The 25,070-nt window shown below is 52.4% G+C and overlaps 1 protein-coding gene across 3 annotated transcripts in view; it reads left to right on the top strand.

Moving 5' to 3' along the window:
- The first annotated feature begins 248 nt into the window (after window positions 1–248).
- The window catches only part of Celsr1 (cadherin EGF LAG seven-pass G-type receptor 1), a 137,332-nt gene continuing 112,510 nt past the window's right edge, over window positions 249–25,070 (top strand). For all 3 annotated transcript variants that reach the window (XM_029469792.1, XM_021183487.2, XM_029469791.1), the window contains exon 1: window positions 249–3,878. In XM_029469792.1, the coding sequence (XP_029325652.1) occupies window positions 290–3,878 (3,589 nt within the window). In that variant the 5' untranslated portion in view covers window positions 249–289. The remainder of the gene's footprint in view (window positions 3,879–25,070) is intronic.

Genomic DNA, 25,070 nt, shown 5'->3' with positions numbered 1-25,070 from the left:
CTGCTGCAGGTTGATGCGCGGCGCCCTCCCGGGACGCACGGAGGAGCCATCTTGAAACCAACTTGGCAAACTTTCGCAAAGTGCTCTCGAAGTGGAAGCTGAGCGGGAGGCCGGGCGCGCGGCCCCCAGTGTCCTCGCCAGGGCCCCCGGGGAGGCAGAGCGCGGGCCGCCCCGAGGGCCCGGCGCTGGGCGCGCGGGAGCCGCCCCCCGGCCGCGCCGGGTGGATGCGGAGGTGCGCCGGGTGCATGGATTGTGCTCCGGCGCCCGGCTCGGGCTGCGGCTCCGGGCCATGGCGCCGTCATCGCCGCGCGTGCTGCCCGCGCTGGTGTTGCTGGCCGCCGCCGCCCTGCCAGCCCTGGAGTTGGGAGCAGCCGCCTGGGAGCTGCGGGTGCCTGGCGGGGCCCGCGCCTTCGCTCTCGGACCCGGCTGGAGCTACAGGTTGGACACCACGCGCACGCCTCGGGAGCTGCTGGACGTGAGCCGCGAGGGGCCAGCAGCGGGTCGGAGGCTTGGGCTTGGCGCGGGGACTCCGGGCTGTGCCCGCTTGTCCGGGAGGCTGCTGCCGCTGCAGGTCCGGCTGGTCGCCCGCGGCGCCCCGACGGCCCCGAACTTGGTACTAAGGGCACGCGCCTATGGTGCCCGCTGTGGGGTCCGGCTGTTGCGCCGCTCGGCCCGCGGTGCAGAGCTGCGCTCTCCGGCCGTCCGCTCAGTTCCTGGGCTCGGAGATGCGCTCTGCTTCCCGGCCGCAGGCGGCGGCGCAGCCTCGCTGACTTCGGTGCTTGAGGCCATCACCAACTTCCCCGCCTGCAGCTGCCCGCCGGTCGCCGGGACCCGCTGCAGGCGCGGACCTATTTGCCTGCGGCCAGGAGGTTCAGCTGAGCTGCGCCTGGTGTGCGCCCTGGGACGCGCGGCTGGCGCCGTTTGGGTAGAGCTGGTAATAGAGGCGACCTCTGGGACTCCCTCAGAGTCGCCCTCGGTGTCGCCATCGTCGTTTAACCTGTCCCAATCTCGGGCGGGGGTGGTGCGACGGTCTAGGCGGGGTACGGGCAGCAGCACGAGCCCGCAGTTCCCGCTGCCCAGCTACCAGGTGTCAGTGCCTGAGAATGAGCCTGCGGGCACTGCAGTCATCGAACTGCGCGCGCACGACCCAGACGAAGGCGATGCAGGACGCCTTAGCTACCAGATGGAGGCGCTGTTCGATGAGCGCTCTAATGGCTACTTCCTCATCGATGCCGCCACGGGTGCAGTGACCACAGCCCGCGCCCTGGACCGGGAGACCAAGGACACTCATGTACTCAAAGTTAGTGCTGTGGACCACGGCTCCCCGAGGCGCTCAGCTGCCACCTACCTCACCGTAACTGTCAGTGACACTAACGACCACAGCCCAGTCTTTGAGCAGTCTGAGTATCGAGAGCGAATTCGAGAAAACCTGGAGGTGGGCTATGAGGTTCTGACCATCCGTGCCACCGACGGGGATGCCCCTTCCAACGCAAACATGCGCTATCGTCTGCTGGAGGGCGCAGGTGGTGTCTTTGAGATAGACGCACGATCGGGTGTTGTGCGCACACGGGCTGTGGTGGACCGTGAGGAGGCGGCCGAGTACCAGCTGCTGGTGGAGGCCAATGACCAGGGTCGCAATCCAGGCCCACTCAGTGCCTCAGCCACCGTCCACATAGTGGTAGAAGACGAGAATGACAACTACCCCCAGTTCAGTGAGAAGCGCTATGTGGTTCAAGTCCCAGAAGACGTAGCCGTCAACACGGCTGTGCTTCGAGTCCAGGCCACTGACCGGGACCAGGGGCAGAATGCAGCCATACACTACAGCATCGTTAGTGGCAACCTGAAGGGTCAGTTCTACCTGCATTCACTTAGTGGGAGCCTGGATGTTATCAACCCGCTGGACTTCGAGGCCATCCGGGAGTACACCCTGCGCATCAAAGCCCAGGATGGGGGCCGGCCTCCTCTCATTAATTCCTCAGGACTGGTCTCCGTGCAGGTGTTAGATGTGAACGACAATGCGCCCATCTTTGTGAGCAGCCCCTTTCAGGCTGCCGTGCTAGAGAATGTGCCCCTCGGCCACTCAGTCCTGCACATCCAAGCGGTGGACGCTGATGCAGGGGAGAACGCCAGGCTGCAGTACCGTCTAGTGGACACAGCCTCCACTATCGTGGGGGGCAGCAGTGTTGACTCTGAGAACCCCGCCTCTGCCCCAGACTTCCCCTTCCAAATCCACAACAGCTCCGGTTGGATTACTGTGTGCGCTGAGCTGGACCGTGAGGAGGTGGAACACTATAGCTTTGGAGTAGAAGCAGTGGACCATGGCTCACCGGCCATGAGCTCTTCTGCCAGCGTGTCCATCACAGTGCTGGATGTAAATGATAACGACCCCATGTTCACGCAGCCTGTGTATGAGCTGCGTCTGAATGAGGATGCGGCTGTCGGGAGCAGCGTGCTGACCCTCAGGGCCCGAGACCGTGATGCCAATAGTGTGATCACCTACCAGCTGACAGGTGGGAACACCCGCAACCGCTTCGCACTCAGCAGCCAGAGTGGCGGTGGCCTTATCACCTTGGCACTGCCCCTGGACTACAAGCAGGAACGGCAGTATGTGCTGGCTGTGACCGCGTCTGATGGCACGCGTTCACACACCGCGCAGGTCTTTATCAATGTCACAGATGCCAACACCCACAGGCCGGTCTTCCAGAGTTCCCACTACACGGTCAGTGTGAGTGAAGACCGGCCCGTGGGCACCTCCATCGCTACCATCAGTGCCACGGATGAGGATACGGGTGAGAATGCCCGCATCACTTATGTGCTAGAAGATCCCGTACCACAGTTCCGCATTGACCCGGACACTGGCACCATCTATACCATGACAGAACTGGACTATGAGGACCAGGCTGCCTACACGCTGGCCATCACGGCTCAGGACAATGGCATTCCTCAGAAGTCAGACACAACCTCTCTGGAGATCCTTATCCTCGACGCCAATGACAATGCGCCCAGGTTCCTGCGAGATTTCTACCAGGGTTCTGTTTTCGAGGATGCCCCCCCATCTACCAGTGTCCTCCAGGTCTCTGCTACAGACCGTGACTCAGGCCCTAATGGCCGCCTCCTGTACACTTTCCAGGGTGGGGATGATGGAGATGGGGATTTCTACATTGAGCCCACGTCTGGTGTGATCCGTACCCAGCGCCGGCTGGACAGAGAGAATGTGGCCGTGTACAACCTTTGGGCTCTCGCTGTAGATCGGGGCAACCCAAATTCCCTCAGTGCTTCAGTGGAAATTCAGGTGACTGTCTTGGACATTAACGACAACCCCCCAGTGTTTGAGAAGGATGAGCTGGAGCTGTTTGTGGAAGAGAACAGCCCTGTGGGTTCAGTGGTAGCAAGAATAAGGGCCAACGACCCAGATGAAGGTCCGAATGCTCAGATCATGTATCAGATCGTGGAGGGCAATGTGCCCGAGGTCTTCCAGCTGGACCTACTGAGTGGTGACCTCCGTGCCCTGGTCGAGCTGGATTTTGAGGTCCGGAGGGACTATATGTTGGTGGTGCAGGCCACATCTGCTCCTCTGGTAAGCCGGGCCACCGTGCACATCCGTCTCCTGGACCAGAATGACAACCCACCAGAGCTGCCTGACTTCCAGATCCTCTTCAACAACTATGTCACCAATAAGTCCAACAGCTTCCCCAGTGGTGTGATCGGCCGCATCCCAGCCCACGACCCTGACCTATCTGACAGCCTCAATTACACCTTTCTGCAAGGCAACGAGCTGAGCCTGCTGCTGCTGGATCCCACCACAGGGGAGTTGCAGCTCAGTCGGGATCTGGACAACAACCGGCCACTGGAGGCGCTCATGGAGGTGTCTGTGTCAGGTGAGTGGCCTGTGAGCAGGAGCTGCACCCTCGGGACTCCCGGAGAACCTCCGGGACCCGCCAATAGCCGCCTGGGCATGCTTAGACACATTTGGGCAGAGCAGGGCCTGGGCAACCATCTTGGCATTTGCTGCTGTGATTGGTTGCATGGTGGGGGCGTGCTCCCTACCCAGGTCCGTGGAGGAGGAGGCCCCCTCAGTGCCTTCTTCAGCAGGTTTGTGGGGAGCAAGCCTGGGCTGTTTCAAGTTCAAATGTAGGGTTTTTTTTATGCTTCTCCCAAATCATGCTGTTAAAACCCGGCCTTGGGCTTATCCAAGTTGTCTGGTTTGTCCAATGATGTTCTTTAGTAAGCCTGCAGCATGCATGGCTGTCTGGAAGGATCAAAGGTCACTCCCTGCTCCATGTGCCAATTAGTTCCCGGGTGGGACCGTTGGAAATTGCTGGATGGTCCCTGAGTCACCCTGTAATATGACTGGGGTTCCCTTGGTCTAGCTTTTCTGTCTCCTCTAGATAATAACAATGAACTCATGTGTGCTGCCTCTGGGTGACTCTTTGAAAAAGCACAGCCCCTGTTTGATCTTGGCTCTGGTCCCTGGACTCCGGCTTATAATTTGGGAGTTTGTTCATAGGCTATGCAACTTAGTGTGAGAACCAGCAGCCTGCTTCAGGGCTGGTGGGGAGGTGCAGGAGGATGGGCAGAAAGGAGAGGAAGTGCCCGCTCAACCATCACAGGCTTGGCAGTAAACCTGCTGGGTAACAAGGCCTGGGTGCTGGGAGACCTGGAGGAGAGAGGGTTGAGCAGGGGGCTGAGGGACAATGAAAGGGCCCTAGTGGCTCTGGGAGGGACCCTGGCTGCTTGGGAGTCACAGGTGTGGATTCCATCAGCTGGGACAGGCCACTGACCAATAGGGAGGAGAGCTCAGGCATGTGGAGTCCTGAGTCTGTGTTTCATGTGGTGAGCAGGTTATGAGATATGATAGAACTGAAGGTCCATTTCCCCTCGTCTCATTGCACTGTTGGGTGAGAGTCTTATTTGCACAGGAGGAGCTGGGGAGTCACTAGGTGCCCTCCCAAAAGGTCTCTTAATATCATGTGGGACTTGAGGGCTTGGTTTTAAAGCAGTGTAGAGACCCAACATGGCTTTGGTCACGACCTGTTGGGGAGAAAGTGGAGAGACCACCTTGGAACAGGCTGCTAAGTTATTAACCAGGGTTGTGGCTGCTTCTAGAAGGTTCTGTTTCCTTCCGGTCTATGTCTTCTGGATAAAGTCGAGTAGAAACTCTGGCAAAATGGTTGGGCTTAGGTCTGGGGGAGTATTTAAGAGTGTTTAAGGGAAGGCAGGTTCATGCTGGGGACAGGGGCATTTGTGTGTCTGCCATGGATCGATTCACAGGGGTGTGGTTTGTAGTACTTGTGTAGTTGCATAGTCGAACCACAGCTGTGGTGCTTCAGGGCTCCGATTGCTTGGTAATCATCAGGGACTCTTGTCTGAGATGGTGTTCTCCTGTGAACCTGGGGCCTCATGTGCCCAGGTTCATCGCTGGGTGATGATCATTCCCTCTGACTCTAGCTCCCGGCAACTTTCTAAACTCCCACATTCTTACTGTCCCTCTGGCCACTGGAGGTTTCCGCATGAAGATACTGAGGCTCAGAGGTGTGAAGCAATAGTCTGTGGGGTGGGGGGATTCTGTGATCAGGATAAAAGCTGACCCCACCTAAGGGCAAAGGTTTGAGGGATGAACCTGCTAAACAGATTTGATTCCACTGCCGTTTGGGCGATCAGTTGGGATGTGCATGCCGCCATGCTGCCGGCCCTTAGACCTTTGGCTGTTTCATTCTTCAAAGAAGAGACTCATTGTGACCCGCCAGGCCTGCAGGTCTCAACAGCAGGCCAGAGAAAAGACCAGACCAGGCCTGGGTTCTCCCGGAGGCGACTCTCATTTTATGAAGGAACAGTGTGGGAAAGCTGTTGATTCAGGCTCATTCAACACTGCTTTCAGTGCCACGTAATTGGCTTTACAGTATTTAACAGCCATGCCCTAAAGCCTTTGAAGCTATTGCTGCCCCGAAGTGCTAGATTGGGTCTTCCGGGAGGCCTTCCTGGAAGGGCTGTGAGCTGTCAGCCCCAAGAAGAGCCTGATGAACTGGGGAGGTGTACCTGGGGCCCAGCGGATGTGAGGGATGTACTGGTTGGGGGTGGAGTTGAGGGACTTGGGGTGGGGTATGAGGTGAGGGGCTGGTGGGGGGCCTGGGGGAAGGTGGGGAGCTGAGGGTGGGGGATGAGGGACTGGGGGCCTAGGGGTAGGTGGGGAGCTGAGGGTGGGGGATGAGGGGCTGGGGGCCTGGGGGAAGGTGGGGAGCTGAGGGTGGGGGATAGCCCTTTTCACTATAAAGAGATTGTTGATGGTTCTGTACTCCTCAAAGACAAAACTGTTTTTTAAAAATATATGTGAGTCTGCAGGTGATAATTCAAAAAGAGCTGCCATTTTTGCATGCTGGATCATTCTTGGTGCTCTTTTTCTATTGTGGGGTGTTTGGGTGCTGTTTTCTATTCTGTGCTGGGGACTTTTTCTTATGGACACAGGGAAAGTTACTTGTGTTGGCCTTTAATAATAATCACCTGAGAAACTTTTTTATTTTTAAGTGACGCTGACATTCCACTATTTATTTAGTTGTTTAATCATTTAGTTAGTGTGTGAATGTACACAGATGTAGTGTTCCACGGTGCTCACGTGGAGGTCAGAGGACAACTCCAGGTAATTGGTTCTCCCCTTCCACTAGGTGGGTCTCGGGAATTGAACCCCAGTTGTCAGGCTTGGTGGCAAGCACCTTTCCCTGCTGATCCCTCTCACGAGTCCCCAGCTTCGACATTTTTTTAACACACCTGGAACGTGTAGGTGCCTGTAGTTCAGGGCCTCCGCCTTGCCTTCGAGAACACAAAGTTGGCGGAAAGACACAGTTTCTGCCACTGCTATGAATGTGTGTCACAGACTCGCAGGTGTGGGAAAACTTTTGTAGGGTCAAAAAGAGTGGCTGATGAGTCTCTCAGATGTGTCAGAAAGCACCAGAACTCAGCCAAATAACGAAGCTATTTGCCCCAGTGGGGAGTGCATGGCGCAGAGGCGTCTCCGTCTAGGTTTGATAAGCTTTAGAGCATATTTGCCCAGTTAAATACAGGATATCGCAGTGACTTTTCAAACAAGGAAATGAGCGGATGGCTGTACCGGGCATGGTCTGGACATGCCATGTCATATTTCCCGTAAAACCCAACAGTTAGCAAAGAATCAAAGGTGCTTAAACCACCCTGTTGGCAGAGTTGGCCTTACTCAGTGACACAAACCACCTGGGAGAGTTGGGAGCTAACTGAGGACTTTGATATCTTGGAGTGTTTAAATTCTGTCTGTCTGTCTGTCTATCTTGATTTTTCGAGTCAGGGCTTCTCTGTGCAATAGACTTAGCTATCCTGGAACTCTTGTAGACCAGGCTGGCCTCAACTGAGAGAGCCACCTGCCTCTGCCTCCTGAGTGCTAGGGTTAAAAGGCGTGTGCCACCATGACTGGTGTTTAACTTTGGCATTTAATATTTATTTATTATTTGTTTATTTTGACACTGGGTCTTTCTATGTAGTCCTGGAACTGCCTAAGTACTGGAACTACCCTGCAACTCACTCTGTAGACCAGGCTGACCTAGAACTCAGNAATCCGCCTGCCTCTGCCTTCTGAGTGCTGGGATTAAAGGTGTGCACCATCATGCCCAGCTAATGTTTATTATTAAATACCTGCTGTGCGCGAAGTCTGTGTAGCCCCCAGGCCTTCTGGAAATGGATGGAGAGAGAGAGAGAGAGATGGATGGAGACAGAGATAAGTTCAAGGAGGGCCAGGGAGGACCTGAGGATTAGTGGAGGAGAGGGACTGTGCAGTGTGGACCAGTCAGCAGGTACCTGATAGAGGAACCTGGAGTGGCAGGCTTCCTTGTATCTGGAGAGGGCTGACCCTATGGCCCATTAGCTTTGTCAACGGCATTTAGAGCAATGGCTGTGTCATGTCCCACCTGGTGCTGCTGCAGGGGTGAAGGGAAATAGAGGGAGCTCAGGAGGCTGGTCTTGGCCCCTTGAGGATGTGCCTGTGGAGTGTGATTGGCAGGGCAGAGATGTGCCCGGCTAGGACATCAGATCTCAGCAGACAAGAGCGTCAGTTGCAGTTGACGCACTGTATGTCAGGAACTCTCCCAGGCCTGCTGGGGCACATTCAGTTCTTGTAATCCTGCTTCAGGATTCAGGCAATACGGTCAGCATCCCATCCCCGTGATAAGCAAGGGCAAGGCGCCTAGGGCACTTAGCCTGTGGGAACCAGCAGTGGGGCATGATACACAAGATGTGTGTGATCAGGATAGGGCTCAGGCCTCATTTGGGGGACCACAGCCTGAGTGGGCTGGTAGCTGGAAAGGGCTGTGTTAGTTGGAGCAGACAGGGACACACAGAGAAGAATGGAGGGGGTGAACAATGACACATTGAGTCAAGGACCTGACGTTAGTGGTATGACTAAAGTGAGCCTAGCACGGGTCCTTGTGTCTCCATAAGAGCTGGAGTCGAGGGCCCCCCCTCATGAGTAGGTGACACCGTTGTTGGGAGTAAGGTATAGAAAGGGTTAAGGCTTAGCTATCGTGTGTGTGTGTGTGTGTGTGTGTGTGTGTGTGTGTGTGTGCAATGTCAAGGTGAGGTCAAGGTAAGATAGCAGCATATACAAGCAGCCATGCAGATGTTCACCTGGTGTGGGTCCTGGCACCTTCAGGGGTATTGGTAGTTGGGGTGACTATCACTGCTAGGCAGTAGTGCTATGTCTCTGTGGGTCACAGCATGGGGAGGAGGGTCCTGGGACATGGTCCAACCACCAGCCACAGGGCAGGCACCAAGATACAGCTAGATACCTACCTCGGCTCCACGTACAGTAGCAGGCAGGTGGCAATCAGGGGAGTAACATGGAGGCCCTGTCAACAGTCAGAGAGCGACATGGAGGACATTCCTCAATAGTGACCCATGCTCCTGCTGCCACCTGAACTCATCCACAATCCGCTGTCACCATTGAAAAGACACCCTGCCATCAGAAACCTGTTGGGGAAGTAGTTGGTGGAAGGTGGGGGCCCCTGGCAGCAATGTGTGTGCCTGGGGCGTGGTGTGTGGCCCTGTGCCACGGGCCCCTGTCCCTGCCAGCCCTGGGATTCAAACAGAGGTAGATCTTATCTTGTGAGGCAGAGCGTGTGGAAAATACTCATAAGTTTGGCACAACTCTTTCAGCTTGTAGCCTTGAGGGGGAAATAGTTTACTAAGTTTTTCTTCTTCTTGTCCTGGAACCTGAATACAGGTTTGCACAAATGACCAGAATTAAATTCTTGGTGTGGTGTGGGGGAGAGGCTGCAATGAAAGACCTTGGCTTCCTGCTGCCTCCCAACATGGTGACCTGTGTTTGAAAGGGTAAGAAGAGGTCACCTGAGGAGATATAGAGGGTTGGGGCCTTCACTGGAAGGGTCTGAGAGACCAGCCGATCAGCTAGATTCTGTGGATTGTTCTGGAATGAGCTAGCCCTGCATCTGGAGGGGTTCAGAGGTCAAGGATCTGTAGCTCCACCCAGGGGACCGAAGGCAAGGACATCCCACAGACATCTTCAGTCCCTCTTTGTGTACCTGGGGACTTGGCTGGAAAGGACAGGGATAGTTTCTTTCCCCCCTCCCCCCTTTAGGGGGCTGTGGTTGAGTTCACAGATGTGTTTCTGGTAAGAACTTGGGGACAACTTGGTGATCTGTTTACCTTTGGGTTCTATGGGGTTTTTTTTGTTTTGTTTTTTTGTTTTTGGATTTTTCCAGACAGGGTTTCTCTGTGTAGCCCTGGCTGTCCTGGAACTCACTCTGTAGACCAGGCTGGCCTCGAACTCAGAAATCCGCCAGCCTCTGCCTCCCAAGTGCTGGGATTAAAGGTGTGCGCCACCACTGCCTGGCATAGTGTTCTTTGTTTTGTTTGTTTGTTTGTTTGTTTTTTGGGGTACCTTTGGGTTCTAAAAGTGAGAAAGTCCATATCAGCCCCTTGTCTCTGTAGCTGCAGTAGGATCTGATCTCTTGAAGGCTCAGAGAAAGACCAGAGGTCCTTGTGCACAAATATGCACATGCATGTCCCCCAGCCCCCCAGACACACACACACACACACACACAGAGATGCACACGCGCATCCGGGCACATGCACACACACACACACACTTCTCAGCCAGCCTTTCCAACACAATTTTAACTCCTTCCAGGGCATCTTGCAGGGCACAGAGGGTTTCTGAGAGATGCCCCAGTACCTCAGGATCCCTGTATGAGAGAGAGGCGTCATGCTGACTCTTAACTCCTTGGACTGGTCAGCTGAGATCAGGTGTCAAATGTACACAGTATACAGCATGTCACATTCCAGAGTTGTTGGAACAGGTGTGTTGTCTTTGGGGCCTTTGTGCCTGCATTTTCCTAGGGTGCTGCTCTTGAAAGTGAACTTTGGGTGAGCAGGTGAGCTCCGATTGCCTGGGGCCTTTTCCTCAGAGTGATGACTCCCTATTTTCCAGACATGGAGACAGCCTTGTGTCCCCAGGTCACTAGCTAGCAAATGTCAGAGGGGAGATGAAGTATGGCTTTCCCAGGCTGAATCAGCCTCTGTTGCTGCATTGGGTTCTCCTGGCTTCCTGTGGGCCATGGGGTTGCTCTATTGGGATGCTTGGGTTTTGCTGGTTCCCACCAAAGGATAGCCGTGGATCCTTGCTTGGGAACTAGTGGTTGCTGATGTCTTGGGTGAGGGCAGCTCCCTAGGGTGGCAGGACTGGCTTTCTTAGACCCCTGTCCCTTGCATCTCCAATATCCCACCAGGCCACTTTACCTGCAGCCTGGATTCTGGAGATGGGAGGGTGCTGCTGATGGGGGCGGGAAACTGGTAGCATTGACTGTATCCAGACCTGGGCACAGGGAGCAGCTAGCCAGGGGGAGGTGGGCAGAGCACATGGGTTTAAGAGGTGGCTCAGAGATTGGTGTATGGCCTCGGCTTTGGGCCTTTGGATTCAGTTTGCCCCCTGGGTCATGTGGCATGTTGAAGACAGGGTCTATCTTCCTGAGGTGGCTGGATCTCAGTTCTCAGTTTCCTCAGTGGAGCAGGACCAGCAGGCAGCATCTGCAGGAGGATGAAGGCCGCTAGAGGTGTTGCGTGAGATAGGATAGCATCAGTGACTGTGGGTGCCACACTGGTTAGACCGGGTGAGAAGGACTGAATATCTCCTTCCTTTGGTAGGCTGGCAAGCAGTCTGTAGGGATGCTCTACTCTTCTGGCTTTGTGTCTGTCTGTCCTTCTTTCTGCTTCCAGCTTGCCAGGATAACAGGGATGTCTGTCCACTTATAATGGGGAGGCCTCACTGGCAGCCAGTGGAGACTTTGGCCTGCTAGGATGTTCCATGAGCAAGGGTAGCGGCCACAGGGCTAGAGGAGATCTGCTTGGTTGGCATAGTTCTGAAGGAGGGTTGGTTCTGGAACCTCTGTGCACCTGTGCTAGTTGAACCAAAGAGTGTAGTTCAGCTGGGGGTGGCTTTGCAAAGCTGTCTGCTGTCAGTGGTCCAAAATGCATGGAGTCAGACCCCGTGTCTCAGTCCCTGGCTTCACCCTGCACTAAGTTGACATGGTGTGTATGTGGGGTGTGTGTGTGGAGGTGTTGTCCTGCATCTGTGTCTGTTTGTGTGTGGTGGATGACATCCTATCAGTACTGGAATATAACACATCTCCTTTCACTTTGAGGTATGGCCCAGGTACTGGGTGATGCTGTCTTTGGCCCAGATGCCCAGTGAGGCTGCCTCTGCCTTCTCTGCTTTGCACTTCATTGGTTTGGATTTACCCTTGGCATAGTGCCACTTTCCTGCCCCACCCCCACCCCAACTTATGGGACTGTTCCCTGTCCTCTGTATTCTCCCTCCCTTCTCTGAGGCTCCCTGGTCATGTGGTCAGTGCACCTCTTTTGTAGAAGGGGGGCAGTGATCTTGAAAAACAGTTCAGGAGGCTGCAGGGCTGGGTTAGCATGCATAGATGTTAGCCCCATGGTGTGAGTGACCGAGCTGAAGGACTAACAGTAGAGATGGGGGGTTGTGTGGGGGGGCTAGGGTCTCTTGCATGAGGAACAGCCATAGGAAGCTGTGGACTTCGGGGTGGAGGCAGCAGGCGCAGGGGTGTGAATTTCTCGGTGTGGGTTAGCATAGTGGTTAGGCCGGTGACGTTTCTTTTGCGGTTTGAGGAAGTGTGCATAAGGAGCTCATGCTGAGCTGTGCATCTGCCTTCTCAGGCTGTCTACCTCTAGAGTGTGTATGTGTGTGGGAGGGTGGATGTGCATGCTATGGCATGTGCGGGTTAGTCAGAGGATAACTCATGGGAGTCAGTTCTCTCTACCATGTGGGTTCCATGTGGGTCCCAGGGACTAAACTTGGGTCAGACCATCTGATTTGGTTGCAAGTGCCTTTCCCTACTGACCCACTCCCTTCTCATCTTCTTCGGCCCACTAATTCACCTTTCTTCCCCCTCCCCCAACCTCCCTCCTCTTTCTTTCCTCCATCTCTTTTTTTCCTTACTTTGTCCAGGCTGGTCCAGAACTGACTATATAGTCCAGGCCAACCTCAAACTCCAAGCCATCCTCCTGTCTCAGCTTTTCAAATAGTTTCTACCTAGAACTATTATAACCAGCCTCACTCCTCCCCTCTCCCTCTCCCTCTCCCTCTCCCTNCCNCTCTCCCTCTCCCAATAGTCTTCCCTCCACCAGTTCTGTCTTTATTTGAAGACTGTTTGAGGATATGGTTCATATCTAATCTAAATGACGCTTGGTTAAGGTAAACTAACAGCAGCTAATTCAAATAACCCCCAGCAAGTGGTGTTAGCACGAGGAGATAAGAGTGCTCTCGCAGAGCAGTGACTGAGAGCGGTGATCTGGTGTCAGCCCCACAGTTCCTCTGAGGGACACTGCTGCACCAGTCACCCTCTGGGTGTTCCTCTATGACGCCCTGCGTGTGGAATCAGAAGGCAGAAGCTTCAGAGGCTCTGTGAGAAAGTGTCTCCTGTTGGGAGGAGATGGAGAGGTGACACCTGGGCTGTACTCTTCTCTCTGGCTCCCTGCTGATACCTCTGGGTCTCCTAGAGCAGTTGACAAGTCCCCCTTTCCCTTCCTGCCTTTCTCTAGGGGTAAGAATTACCCAGACGGAAGTCCTGCAGGTGACCGGCTGTGATTTGGGAGACTGTCTTCTTAGCCATGCATATATTACCAGTGTGGAGAACTTACCTCACTTGAAAACCTTTAAAAGGGCTGGAGAGATGGCTCAATGGTTAGGAGCACTTCCTGCTCTTTGAGAGGGGCCCAGTTCAATTCCTAGCATCCTTAATGGGGACTTCACAGTGCCTGTGACTCAGCACCAGGGGATCCTATGCCTCTGACTTCAAGGACACCTGCACTCATGTGCAATACCCACCTCCCCAACAGACACACATTTGTATAATTACAAATAATAAAAATAAATCTTAAGAACTGCTACAAAGCACTTGCAAACTGTTAGCTGGCCAGGGTAGTGGTGCTCAGAGTGTGTAGCGAGCACCAAGTCAACAAGAAGGCAATGAGATTTTAAAGGGGGATAAAAGTTGGAATAGGCATTTCCTTTAGGGGTCCCAGTGGTCAAAGACTCTCCTGGGCAGCCCTTTGCCGTTGCCAGCCACCTCCCACCTTAAGACTAAGTCCTGAGTTCCAAACCCCTGGGGATGCTTTTGATTGGCATTTAAAAGCTTTAGCAGTTTGGCTTAGTGTTTCTGGTACATGAAGACCAAAATGGCTTCTTGAAATATAGGCTGAAGGACCTGTAAGCTTGATGCCCAGGGACCGGCTCCTTTAACCTCTCCTAATTAGAATGAGTGCCACACAGCGTGAATTCCCTATTCATAGCATCTCCACAGACTTCCCACTCCCTAAATAATTCAGGAAATGATGGTGCGATGAGTTCTGAGGGAATATTGTACTCCCAGGCGTCCTTAAGGGAGGGGACGAGATCGATGCCAGTCACACGGCAGAGAGCATAGAAATGGTGCAGAAGCATTTAGGACAATAGCGTGCCCTCCCCCTGTGTCCTGAAGCCAAGTGACATGGCAGAAGTCAGCCCTCTCTCCTAGGCATGGAAAATTCTACTGTGTAAGCGAAAGTCCCTCAAACCTTCAAAGATGGGAGAGTGGAAAATATGAAAGTTTATTGTTCTGAGAAATTTCCTGTCTCTCTGGCATGTGGTCATCAGGGGTCAGGGGTGCATGTGTGTGTACAGGGCAGGAAATCCAGTGGGTGACATATGGTGTGCCTGTATGAGCTTCTTACATGAACACATATGTGCTTGGGCAGGTAAGACCAAAAGCCAGTACAAAGCAGGCAGGGACTGATTTTGCCTTCTTGAACCGACCTTCATGCTAAACAGAAAATGACCAGTGTTTAATGGAGCTGTGGGGGACAGCAAGCCAAAGTGGCCTCTTAGACAGGAAGCTGGCAGCTTTGGGGGTTTGACATAGCCATCCAGGTCCCCGGTTTGGTCTGGGAGATCTATGTGTTTGTAGCAAGAATTCTTTTTCCCTTCCTGTTTTTTTTTTTTTTTTTGCTCATGGGCCTGGTCTCTTTTGAACACATAGAATAGTGTGAAAATCATATAAAACTTTTCCATGGCCAGGCTTGTATCAGACAGAGCCCTTCCTGTTCTCTGCAGCCTGGGAACTGAGGCACCTGGGCTGGGAGAGGTGTCTTTGTTCCTCTGGGTAGGAACTGCCTTGGCTAGCTGCTGCACCACTCTGGAGTCTATGGTAGGCGTGCTGAGGGCAAAGTAACCAATGCCCAGAGTACACAGGAGGTAAGAGTGGAGCTGTGGGGTTTTGCCCAGAAGTCTGTTGCTTGGGTTAGCACAGTCTGGAGGCATTGATGTTGACTCCAGCAGTTACTAAAGGACCAACTACAGTCACTATCTCAACCTCTGCATTATCTTCCCCCCTTTCTCTTTCTCAAGACTTACTTATTATTCTTATTCATGTGTATGTGTGTACACTTACACATTTGTATGCACACCGTGTGTATGCAGTACCCACAGAGTCCAGGAGAGGGCATCAGATTCCCCCAGATCTAGAATCATAGTTGGTTGTGAACAGCCTGGGGTGGGTGCTGGAAATGGAACCTGGATCCCCTGGAAGAGCAGCCACGTAGTCTTAACTCCTAAGCCATCTCTCCTGCCCCTTATATCTTTGATTTCTGAAGTATTGCAATTTACCTGTAATTTTTTAAATTATTATTATTATTATTATTATTTACTATAAATGTTTTGCCTGTCTGTATGTCTGTGTACCATGGGAGAGCAGAAGAGGGTATCAGATCTCCTAGAACTAGAGTTAGAAATGGTTATGAACCATCAGATGGGTGTTAGGAACCGAACCCTGAAAGAACAGTAAGTGCTTTTAACGGCTGAGTCATCTCTCTGGCTCTACTCCTCTGTTTTTAACTGTGGCTCAGCTCACAGCTCTCAGGGCTGTCAAACGTGGACAGTGTGGTGGCATTCAGTACAGCCACGTGTTGTATGCCCCGGCTCTAATAGAACACTGCTGCGGAGACCTGGCCTAACGTGGGCACTGTGTTCTCCTACCGTAGATCCCTGAACTCAGGGCATCTGTGTCATCTGAGCCTCACTTGTCTCTGAGATACATGCTTCCCATGTTATAGAGTGGCGTTCTGGACCAACATAATATCCCTGTTACCTCTTGTGTGTTTTCTGAGTATCACCTCTTCCACCCACCCAACCTTCCTCAGCCATCCATCTAAGGACGTGTCATTTCTGGGCCTCTTGGTGACCATCACCTTCCTGGAGTTGGGCACCCATGCGTGCTGGCTGCTCACTATGTCTGTCTATGCTCTCGGGATGTTCTGGGATCAGGCCAGACAAGTGAACGATGTGCTTTCAGAGAGTGTCTGGCTGAATGCTGGACAGAGGGAAACCCCTCTCTGCCCAGTCTCCCATACTTTCCTATCTTGAAAAACTAATTTTATCACCCAGATGAATCAGCCAAGGTCCAGTGGTGTGAACGCAAGCCACTGCAGAGGCAAAACAGGGCCTACTTAGGAGCCTCCTCACTCCTGGGCAGCTGCCCTGCAGGAGACCTGTGGACTCCACACCTACCTCCCCACAGGCCCCAGGAATCTGTTCTTGTCATTGCACTGTACTGTAGCTGCAGCCACAGCAAAATGGCTTCCTTCTTCCTAAGGGGTAGCAGCATCCAGATGGGACCTTCAGGTCTACAACCTGGCAGCTTACAGACTTTTAGACCCCTGCTCTACAGAGATGTGCAAGGCAGGCCTAGCGCCCAGGCCCAGCAGGCACCAGTAATAACCCACTAACTTTTCTGCAGCTAACACAGTAACTTAGGAAGGAAGAACTCCTTACCACCCAGGAATGATAATTACGAAGGTAGGGAGTCAGAACAGAGTTTTTTTTCTAGGTAGGTATTCATATGGGTGTGTGTGTGTGTGTGTGTGTGTGTGTTTAGTTACTTTGTATAAACCGTTTTGTGACTGGCTCTTTTCACTACAAGTCTACCGTGAGGTTTCTCAGTGACTAAGTCTCTCCTGTTCCGTTTCACATGGTGGAATGGCATCTCTCTGGGCTAGTTTTGAACTGTGCCTAGGATCCATGGGGGTTTCTGTCTTTCCCCTTTCCCTTTCCACTTCCTAGGAGTGGACCAAGGTCCGGGCCATATTGATGGTTTTCCATTCTGGCTTTCTTTCCCCTTCCTTCCCTCTCCCTTTTTGAGACAGGGTCTCATGTAGCCTAGGCTGGTGTCAAAGTCACTAGATAACCGAGGATGACTTTGAACTTCTGATCTTCCTGCCTCCACCTCTCCAATGCTGGGATTATAGACCTGTGCCGCCATACCTGGTTTATGCGGTGCTGGGGATTGAACCCAGGGCTCTGGGCATGCTAGGCAAACTATCTGCCAACAAGCCACATACTTTTTTTTTTTTTTTAAGATTTTATTTATTTTATATAGGATGAGTACACTGTAGCTGTCTTCAGACACACCAGAAGACAGCATCAGATCCCATTACAGATGGTCGTGAGCCACTATGGGTGGCTGGGATTTGAACTCAGGACCTCTGGAAGAGCAGTCAGTGCTCTTAACTACTGAGCCATTTCTCCAAACCCCCCCCCCCCATTCCTGCTTTCTTAACCCATTGACTTTGCCATGGAAGATAGTTGATGCTGGGGACCTTTAGAGTGGGCTGACTGTTCTAGTCAGTCCTGTTACAAGGGCTGGTCTGCCCACACTGGCTGCTGTGAGCCTAGTAATTACTTAGATAATGTTTACCTTGTGGAGGAAGCCTCGGTATGATAGACAAGGTGTGGCCAGCACCTATGCCCTGAGTCCTCACTGTTGTCAAGGTCTGTATGTAGATGGAGTTCTATCTCACTGTCTTCTCCACTAGGCTTCCAGCTCTGGATGGTCTACACCCTTCAGCTACCATCCTGGGCCCAGGGTTTAGCCCTTCCAGACCTGTTGTTACCGGGAAGCACAGCCTACCTAGCTTTCTTGTGTTCTGTCTAAAGACATAATAGAGTTTGTGCTTGGGATGAACCGGTTTCTTATCTCAGTGATGCACCCACGGCAATATGATTTGGGAATATCTGCCAGTATAAACTCTGGGACCAGCAGTATGTGGTCCTAGCTGCCCAGCCCCCTACTGAGGTTCAAGTGAAGGCCAACAGTGGCTAGGCAGAGGCCTGGGAGTTTGTATCACTGTCTGGCTAGAGGATTGACTGGCAAAATAAAACAGTTCTCTGTCCATCTTGTGTGTCAGGAACCTGTCCTTGGACCTGCCCTCCTAGTATCATCCAGAGCAACAGCTAAGTGAATGCTATCTTGAAAGGCTACCGAAGTTGGGGAGGGTGGGGCTCAGGACAGAGCTAGCCGCCTGGGCAGATGTGGGGTTTAAGAGTAGATGCCAGGAGGCTTGGAGTAGGTCTAGGGTGTCCACCCCCGAGTCTGAGGGCAGGATTGATAGGGTGCAGGCAACACTCCCTGGGTGAGGGGGAGCCTCCGGGGTTTTCTTGCTGTAACATGCTGCGGGGGTGTGGGTGGGCGGATGACTCAGTGAGGTGGGTGAGGCAGGAAGTTCATTCAGAAACGCTTCTTCTTGCAAGGCTGAGGTATGAGCTGAGGCCCAGGATGCGGCTGATCTGAGCACAGACTCTCTTGCAGAGGTTTGGCTGACCTCTGACCTAGGGAGGATGGACCATGGAGTCAGTCTGGCCTGAGGAGGAGCTGGGAACACCATTGTTTCTGTCTTCTGGCAGGCGCTGCCTGATGACATACAGATACTGTTGCGGTGACATTACACCGTGTCCCTTATCACACTGCCTCCCACCTCCACCGTGCTAGGTCAGACTGCCTGGCAGCCAGAGAGGCACAGCCTTGGCCTCCCCCGAGGGTGGACCTTGGGCCCAACTCCTTATATGTTGGTGGCAGGTGGCTATGATAGAGGTGGGGGCTCACTAAAAGCAGTCAAAAAGCCCTGGCCTCAGGAACCTTCTGTGTCCTTATCCTGAGCCCTTGGGGGACTCCCACCAGATGCCTGCCTACTCTTGGGTCTGAGAGTGGGCACTGCAGACATTCATTCCCCAAACCAAGCTGCTCAGGGCCCATTGGGTAAAGAGAGGCCTATGGTCCCGTTTGTGCGGTGATCTCAGCTGTCTTAGGGTTTCTGTTCCTGCACAAACATCATGACCAAGAAGCAGTTGGGGAGGAAAGGGTTTATTAGGCTTACATTACCATACTGCTGTTGATCACCAAAGGAAGTCAGGACTGGAACTCAAGCAGGTCAGGAAGCAGGAGCTGATGCAAAAGCCATGGAGGGATGTTCTTTACTGGCTTGCCTCCCCTGGCTTGCTCTCTTATAGAACCCAAGACAACCAGCCCAGAGATGGTCCCACCCAACAAGGGGCCTTTCCCCCTTGATCACTAATTGAGAAAATGCCTTACAGTTGGATCTCGTGAAGGCCTCTCCTCAGCTGAAGCTCCTTTCTCTGTGATAAGTCCAGCCTGTGTCAAGTTGACACCCCAAACCAGCCAGTACATCAACCTTGACATTTTCTCAGCCTGGAGCACTGCCAGAGGACTATAAACAAACGTGGAGAGGAGTCAGCAGATTACTGCTTATAAACAATACTTCACAGCTTACATGGTCATTGTTATTCCAAGTGGGCGTCCGTGAGCTTTGGTTTATTGGGAAACTCTTTATGCAGATGAGGTTTGGATGCCCACACGTGGTGTGTACCGTGGGTCTGGCCCCTCAGCAAGGCAGACAACGGCCCGTGGGCAGTATCAAGTTGCTCTTGCCTCTTGGATATTGTTCACATTCTCCAGCTGTAGCTTGAGGGGTGCTGGCTCACCCGACTTTGCTGTATGTGATTTCTGTTTCATCGGACACCTTGGGGTTCTCGGGAGTCCTAGGTGAGGATGGATTTGAACCTGGGTTTTAAGTCTCCACGTAGAATCATAGATGCTTCTCCCCTTGGGTGTCTCCTAGGCAGAGGAGTAGCTGTTATTCCCTTTTATAGTCCCAGGCCCTGTTGCAGTACTGAATTCCAGATTCCTCTCAGGCTGCTTGGCCTGAATGCTATGATTCGGAGAGGCAGCTGTGGAGGGGCACGGACCTCAGACCTCAGTTTGGATGGTGCTTGAGGAGGTCACTCAGCGCCACCTCCACCCCCACCCCCTTTAAAGTTTATTTCTTTTTATTTTATGTGTATATGTGTTTGCCTGCATGTATGTATGTGCACCATGTATGTGCAGTTCCCACAGAGGCCAGAAGAGGAGCTGCACTAGGGGGGGCTCGAGGCCTAGAGGGTGAGTCGATGTCCCTCCTGGAGTTAGCAGGCTACAAGGAGAAAGTCACAAGTAACTGTCTTAATGTTTCCCGGCAGAGGACAGTCCTGTTTGCGCTGGGCTGAACAGTGAGCGGAGACCAGTGATTATCTGAGAATTGCTCTCAGAGATGGCATATGTTTTGGGCATGTCACCTCATCCTGGAGTCACCATACCTAGGAGGTTCCCTGCTGCCGTTGATCCTCCATACCTGCTCTCGGTACCTCTCCCCATTAGAGCATTCTGCCTGAGGCCCTTTCAGGAGCCCTGAGGGAGCTGTGTAGTCAGTCCTCATGCTTGCCCTGGGCTTCTTGTGGCCTGCCTTCCCGTGGTTCTCCATGCTGTAGGTGTTGAGCCCGAATTCCAGGGACAAGAAAGATAACAATAGCTTTATCAGTAGCTTTATCGGTACAGGAGGAGAGGTTTGTTCACAGCGTGCTATTTGGGAGAGCTAAGATGCTGTGATAAACCCGATGGTTGCAGTTGGGATTTAAAAGCCTGGGGGGGGGGGTGGGGGTGGGGGTGGGGGTGAGTCAGTGGGGCGTGGCAGATGACATGGGCTGCTGGGAAGCTAGCTGGATGCTCTGTACCACGCTGCTGGGTGGACTGCAGGTTCATTGGCCACTGCTTTGTCCCGTGACCCTCAGGAGCCTCCAGCTGGGCCTTTCCAACCGCTCATTGTCCTGTCCTGCACTGTATAGGTGGAAACCTGACGGGAGATACTGCTCAGGCATGAGGTGGAGAGGCCCAGCACTTCCTGTTTGTCATTTTTTTAAAGGGATTTATTATGACCCTGCAAGTTGCTCTTCGTAATAAAAATAGTTCTGGTCTGCTCTGTTCGTAAAGATAAGCTTGCTCGTGTTACAAAAACTCCACTGGGCACTCGAAAGCAGAAAACTGAAAGTTCCCCCACCAGGCTCCAGAGGCCCAGAGATGACCCTGTGGCTGTTGATCTGTTTTAAGCATCAGCTGTCCCAACTTTATATACATCCTTGCTCACATTGATGAAGGAGGCCTTCCTGGCTTCTAGTTCTAGGGTGAGTGGTAAACCAGGGGCATCTATAATGTTGGCAATTCTCCGTGGCTCTGGAACTCAGCCTCCTCCAGGCCCTGGCAGTGACTGGGGTTGCTATGGTGATGGTCTCTCTGAGCCCATGGGAGGCACCTTGGGGGACCCTCACATTGAGGAACCAGGTCCTTTGTCCAGAAACAATGGGGCCCTGAAGGGCTGTTTGTATATCAAGCTCAGTTTAATTACCTCCAAGGGACAGCCTGGGAGGAAGGGGTGTTCTACCCTTCAGGAATGAGGCTGGTGGGTGTTTTGGAATGTTCGAATCTTTTGGAGCCCTGGTCTTCAGCAATCATGACCTCACACCAGAAGACTTTAGTGTTTGTAATAGACTCTAGGGTGCTACCTGTAGGTCCTCATCCCAGGCTAGGGGGACAGAGCCAGCCTTCTGTACTTCTTATCTTCTGTCCCTACCTTTCATGGAAAGGGATAGGTCCTCCCACCTTAGGCTCTCTCTCCTCCCTAGCCTTTGCCTCAGCCTTTAGAGCACCAGCTGCCAGATGGGAAGGTAGTTTTACTCTGGGAGGTGTGAACACTCACAACCTGTGCACCTGAGTATTAGGCTAAAGGGAGGCGCATCCGTGGTCCCTTACTGAATGGGTCATGATGTGTTCAATAAATGACCTACTGACTGCTGGTCGCTGGTCTAATTTGTGAGACGTGCCATACAGCACTCTCTAGTCAGGCCTCTCTTCCCAGCTCTCTGAGGGCAGTTCCCCAAGTGGATCTCTTCACCCCCCACCCCAACTTCTCCATCTGATCCTATAGTAGGTGTCTTCCTCAGTACTACTGATGCTAGCTTGTTCTCTGGGGCAAGTGTCCTGGGCAATGCAGAATGTTGAACAGTGTCCCTACCTTGATCTTTGTGTAGTAGACAGCACCTGCTCTTTGGCCACGATAACTCAAAGTATCTTCCCAAAGGCCCACTTCCTCCCCACCTCTCGTTGAGATGATTACCACAGAACTGAGCTGGCAATCTGAAATACAGCCCTCTCTTATACCTTCATGCCTGGTCTAGCCCCTGGCACCTCCAGGGGGTCCTGAGACCACTGAAGGTCTGAAACAGATGGTCAGTGAATAGCCTGCTACAGCAGTTGGTGCCACCAGACTGTGTTATAACTTGTGACTCCTGGGCAGAGAAGGAGGTTGACTTGGTCCAGCTCTGCTTAGCTGTGCACTTTGAAAGTTGTTACATCTTCATCCACAGAGGAATGTGGATGTGATAAGGGCCACCTTGCAGGCGCTGTGGACATACAGGGTCAATTGGAGTCCCCACTGCAGGTCTGTATTCCTACCGCGTGGCCAGCTTGGGCTCCCATCAGGAACTTGACCAGGGAGGACAGTGGGGTATCTTTGTCTACCCAGGCCTTCCTCTATATCAGGGCTTTGGGATACTGTTGCTTGACCAGAGTCAGGGCAATAGGTATGCAATAAGATAGAGGCCATTTGTATCTTATACATAGGGCAGGGAACTGCTGAAGGAGTCTGCCCCAGCCAGAACTATAGAAACTCTAAACCTGGTAGAGAGCACCCCTCCTTTTCTTGATTCGTGTTAGTCTCTGGCTGGGATGAGGAAAACCGCTAGATCTCACATAGTTAGCAGCCAGCTCTTCCACCTTTTATTGATCATCTCTGTTGCCATCTCCAGATCGACGTGTCAGCATATCAAAGACCTGTATCACCTGCTAGGGTGTGGTGGGGTTTCTGTGGGGATGCTGCTCCATACAAATCTTTGGACAACTCATTTCCAAACAGACATCTCTAAATTCACACAACTGAACATCCTGCATCCAGGCTGGAACCTGGTCATAGACCCTGCACGTGCCCACACCAGACTACCATTTTATAGACCTCATGAATGCCTAGGACAACTGCTGTGACTCTTATGGCCTCTCTTTGCAGCTGGTGGGTCCCATGTGTGATTTTAAGTGAGGAATGGAAGGATACCAGGGTTCGTCCCAGCAGCCAATGAGAGGTCCTGGTAACAGCCAGAACCCACTGCTACTCAGGGGTTGGGTATGGCTCTGGTGGTAGGGCTTCTGCTTCCCTTCCTAGAGGACACATTTTGCATACAGACAGGGAGCTGGTTACTGTGGCCTTCTGGGTAGTGTAGTGGCCACTGGTGTCCATGAACTTCAGCTGACAATGAAGGAAGCTTGGCTGGGGCTCTTTCCCAGTGTCCTCTGCGGCTCCCTCTGAGCTCCTAGCCACAGCCTCTCCCACCTTTGTTCTTATGAGAATGGAAAAAAATGTTTCCAGGTACATTGGTGCTGATCCTGCAGCCTCTTCTCTGCCAGACAGCTAACCTTCCTTCCCTGGAGACCTTCAGCAATCCATTTCTGCTTGCCTCAGTCACTGTGCTTCTCCGGGGAGAGCAGAGCCCTGAAACTGTTTCAGAAGTTAAATGTGGGATGCTCTAGATGTGTCCTTCTTCAGAGATGGTATTTGCAGCAAATGGACAGATACCTAGAGGTCCTAGGGGGGAGCACTGAAGGAGAGACTTGGGGGCTTGGTAGGTGGGACACTAGGTGGTATCAGTTATGCTTCCAAGGTCCAAGGATGAGGCTGAATGTGGTCCAAGGATGAGATTGAGGGAGTGGCTCTGAAAAATGGAGGGAACACAGACGTGCAGAATAAGGGAGGGGTCTCAGTGCTGCTGTTCAGGGGCCAAGTCAGCACTGTGCTGGGAGGCACCATATTGGATGTCTGTCAGAGCCACCCAGAACCCAGCAGTTGTCAGTGATGCTTTCTTGGGGAGGGTGAGGATAAATACAACAGTGCTTTATGTTTAGAAATACACAAAGATCTTGTTGGTTCGAAAACAAAAGCCCTTTGTAGGCACCCAGACAGGTATACATACACAGCAGAAAACAGCCTTTCTGGGCATCCCTGCAGTTTCCGCAATCCGCAACATCATCCGGTCTGATCATGCAAGTCTGATCCCAGGACTCACATGGTGGAATCAGCAAGCCAACCCCTGCAAAGTTGTCCTTTAATCTGCACACACATGGGCGTGCATGCTGGCGGGCGGGCGTGCACTCACGCGTGCACTCACACACACACACACACACACACACACACACACACACACACACACAGTTTTAACAAGTGTGACGTGGACTTTTTGCCTTGGCGCTCTAACACAGCCTGGCTGTATATCACAGCTCTTGCTTCCCATCACACGGGTATGATGCCGTCCTTAGCCAGTTCCTCCTCCTGTATGCTCATTTCCACATAGTGTTTAGGTGAACACTTGTGTAGTGTGGGCACATGTGTAACCTTGGAGACCCTTCTGAATGATGGATTCCCAGAAGGGAAATGATAGGTAAGGTTTTGCACCGGTCAGTTGAGCGGCCTTGGGAATATTCCAGTGGTGTGTTCAGTTGGTGTATTCAGAGCCTGAGGTGGGCAGAATGCTCCAAATAACCCTCCAGATCTCCATCACTGGAGGGGAGAAGCTTCGGAGCCTTTTTCAGCCCTCTGGGATAAGCATCCTCCCTGTCTGATTTGCATGTCTCTCTTAAGGGACCGTAAACAGCTTTTATTGGCTCTTACCCTTTTACGCTGCTGTGAATTGCCTGTCTGTCTTTCCAGCCAGATACTTATCTTTTATTAGTTTACATTTCTCTTTGTAAGGTCTTGTGTGTAACTCATTGGAATTTTTTTCTTTTTTGTAACCACAGAGTTTCCCTGTAAGTCGACAGTAGTACCTTTGCAGTGCTGATCTAAGATGGGAAGTTTGTCTTTTCCATCTCTACCTCACTGTGTTTGCAACTTGAATAACTCAAATAACTCCTCTTTTTTTTAAAAAAAAAAAACACATTTAAATTTTCATTTGCTATTATAAGATCACATCATAAAGGTGGGTTTTTTTGTTTTTGTTTTTTCGAGACAGGGTTTCTCTGTATAGCCCTGGCTGTCCTAGAACTCACTCTGTAGACCAGGCTGGCCTCAAACTCAGAAATCCACCTGCTCTGCCTCCCAAGTGCTGGGATTAAAGGCGTGCGCCGCCACGCTCGGCTATGAAGGTGATCTTTTTAAGTGTCTTAGGGAACCATGTCATATATGGCTAAATATAATAATGCAATGCTTCAAAGGGGAAAAATTTTTATTCCCTTTTCTCAAGAGCTAAAAATGTAAGGTTCATCTTTTTAAAATTT

This window comes from Mus caroli, chromosome 15 (genome assembly GCF_900094665.2).
Source record: "Mus caroli chromosome 15, CAROLI_EIJ_v1.1, whole genome shotgun sequence".
Taxonomy (NCBI): Eukaryota; Metazoa; Chordata; class Mammalia; order Rodentia; family Muridae; genus Mus; species Mus caroli.
This window is presented reverse-complemented; position numbering and strand designations above follow the sequence as displayed.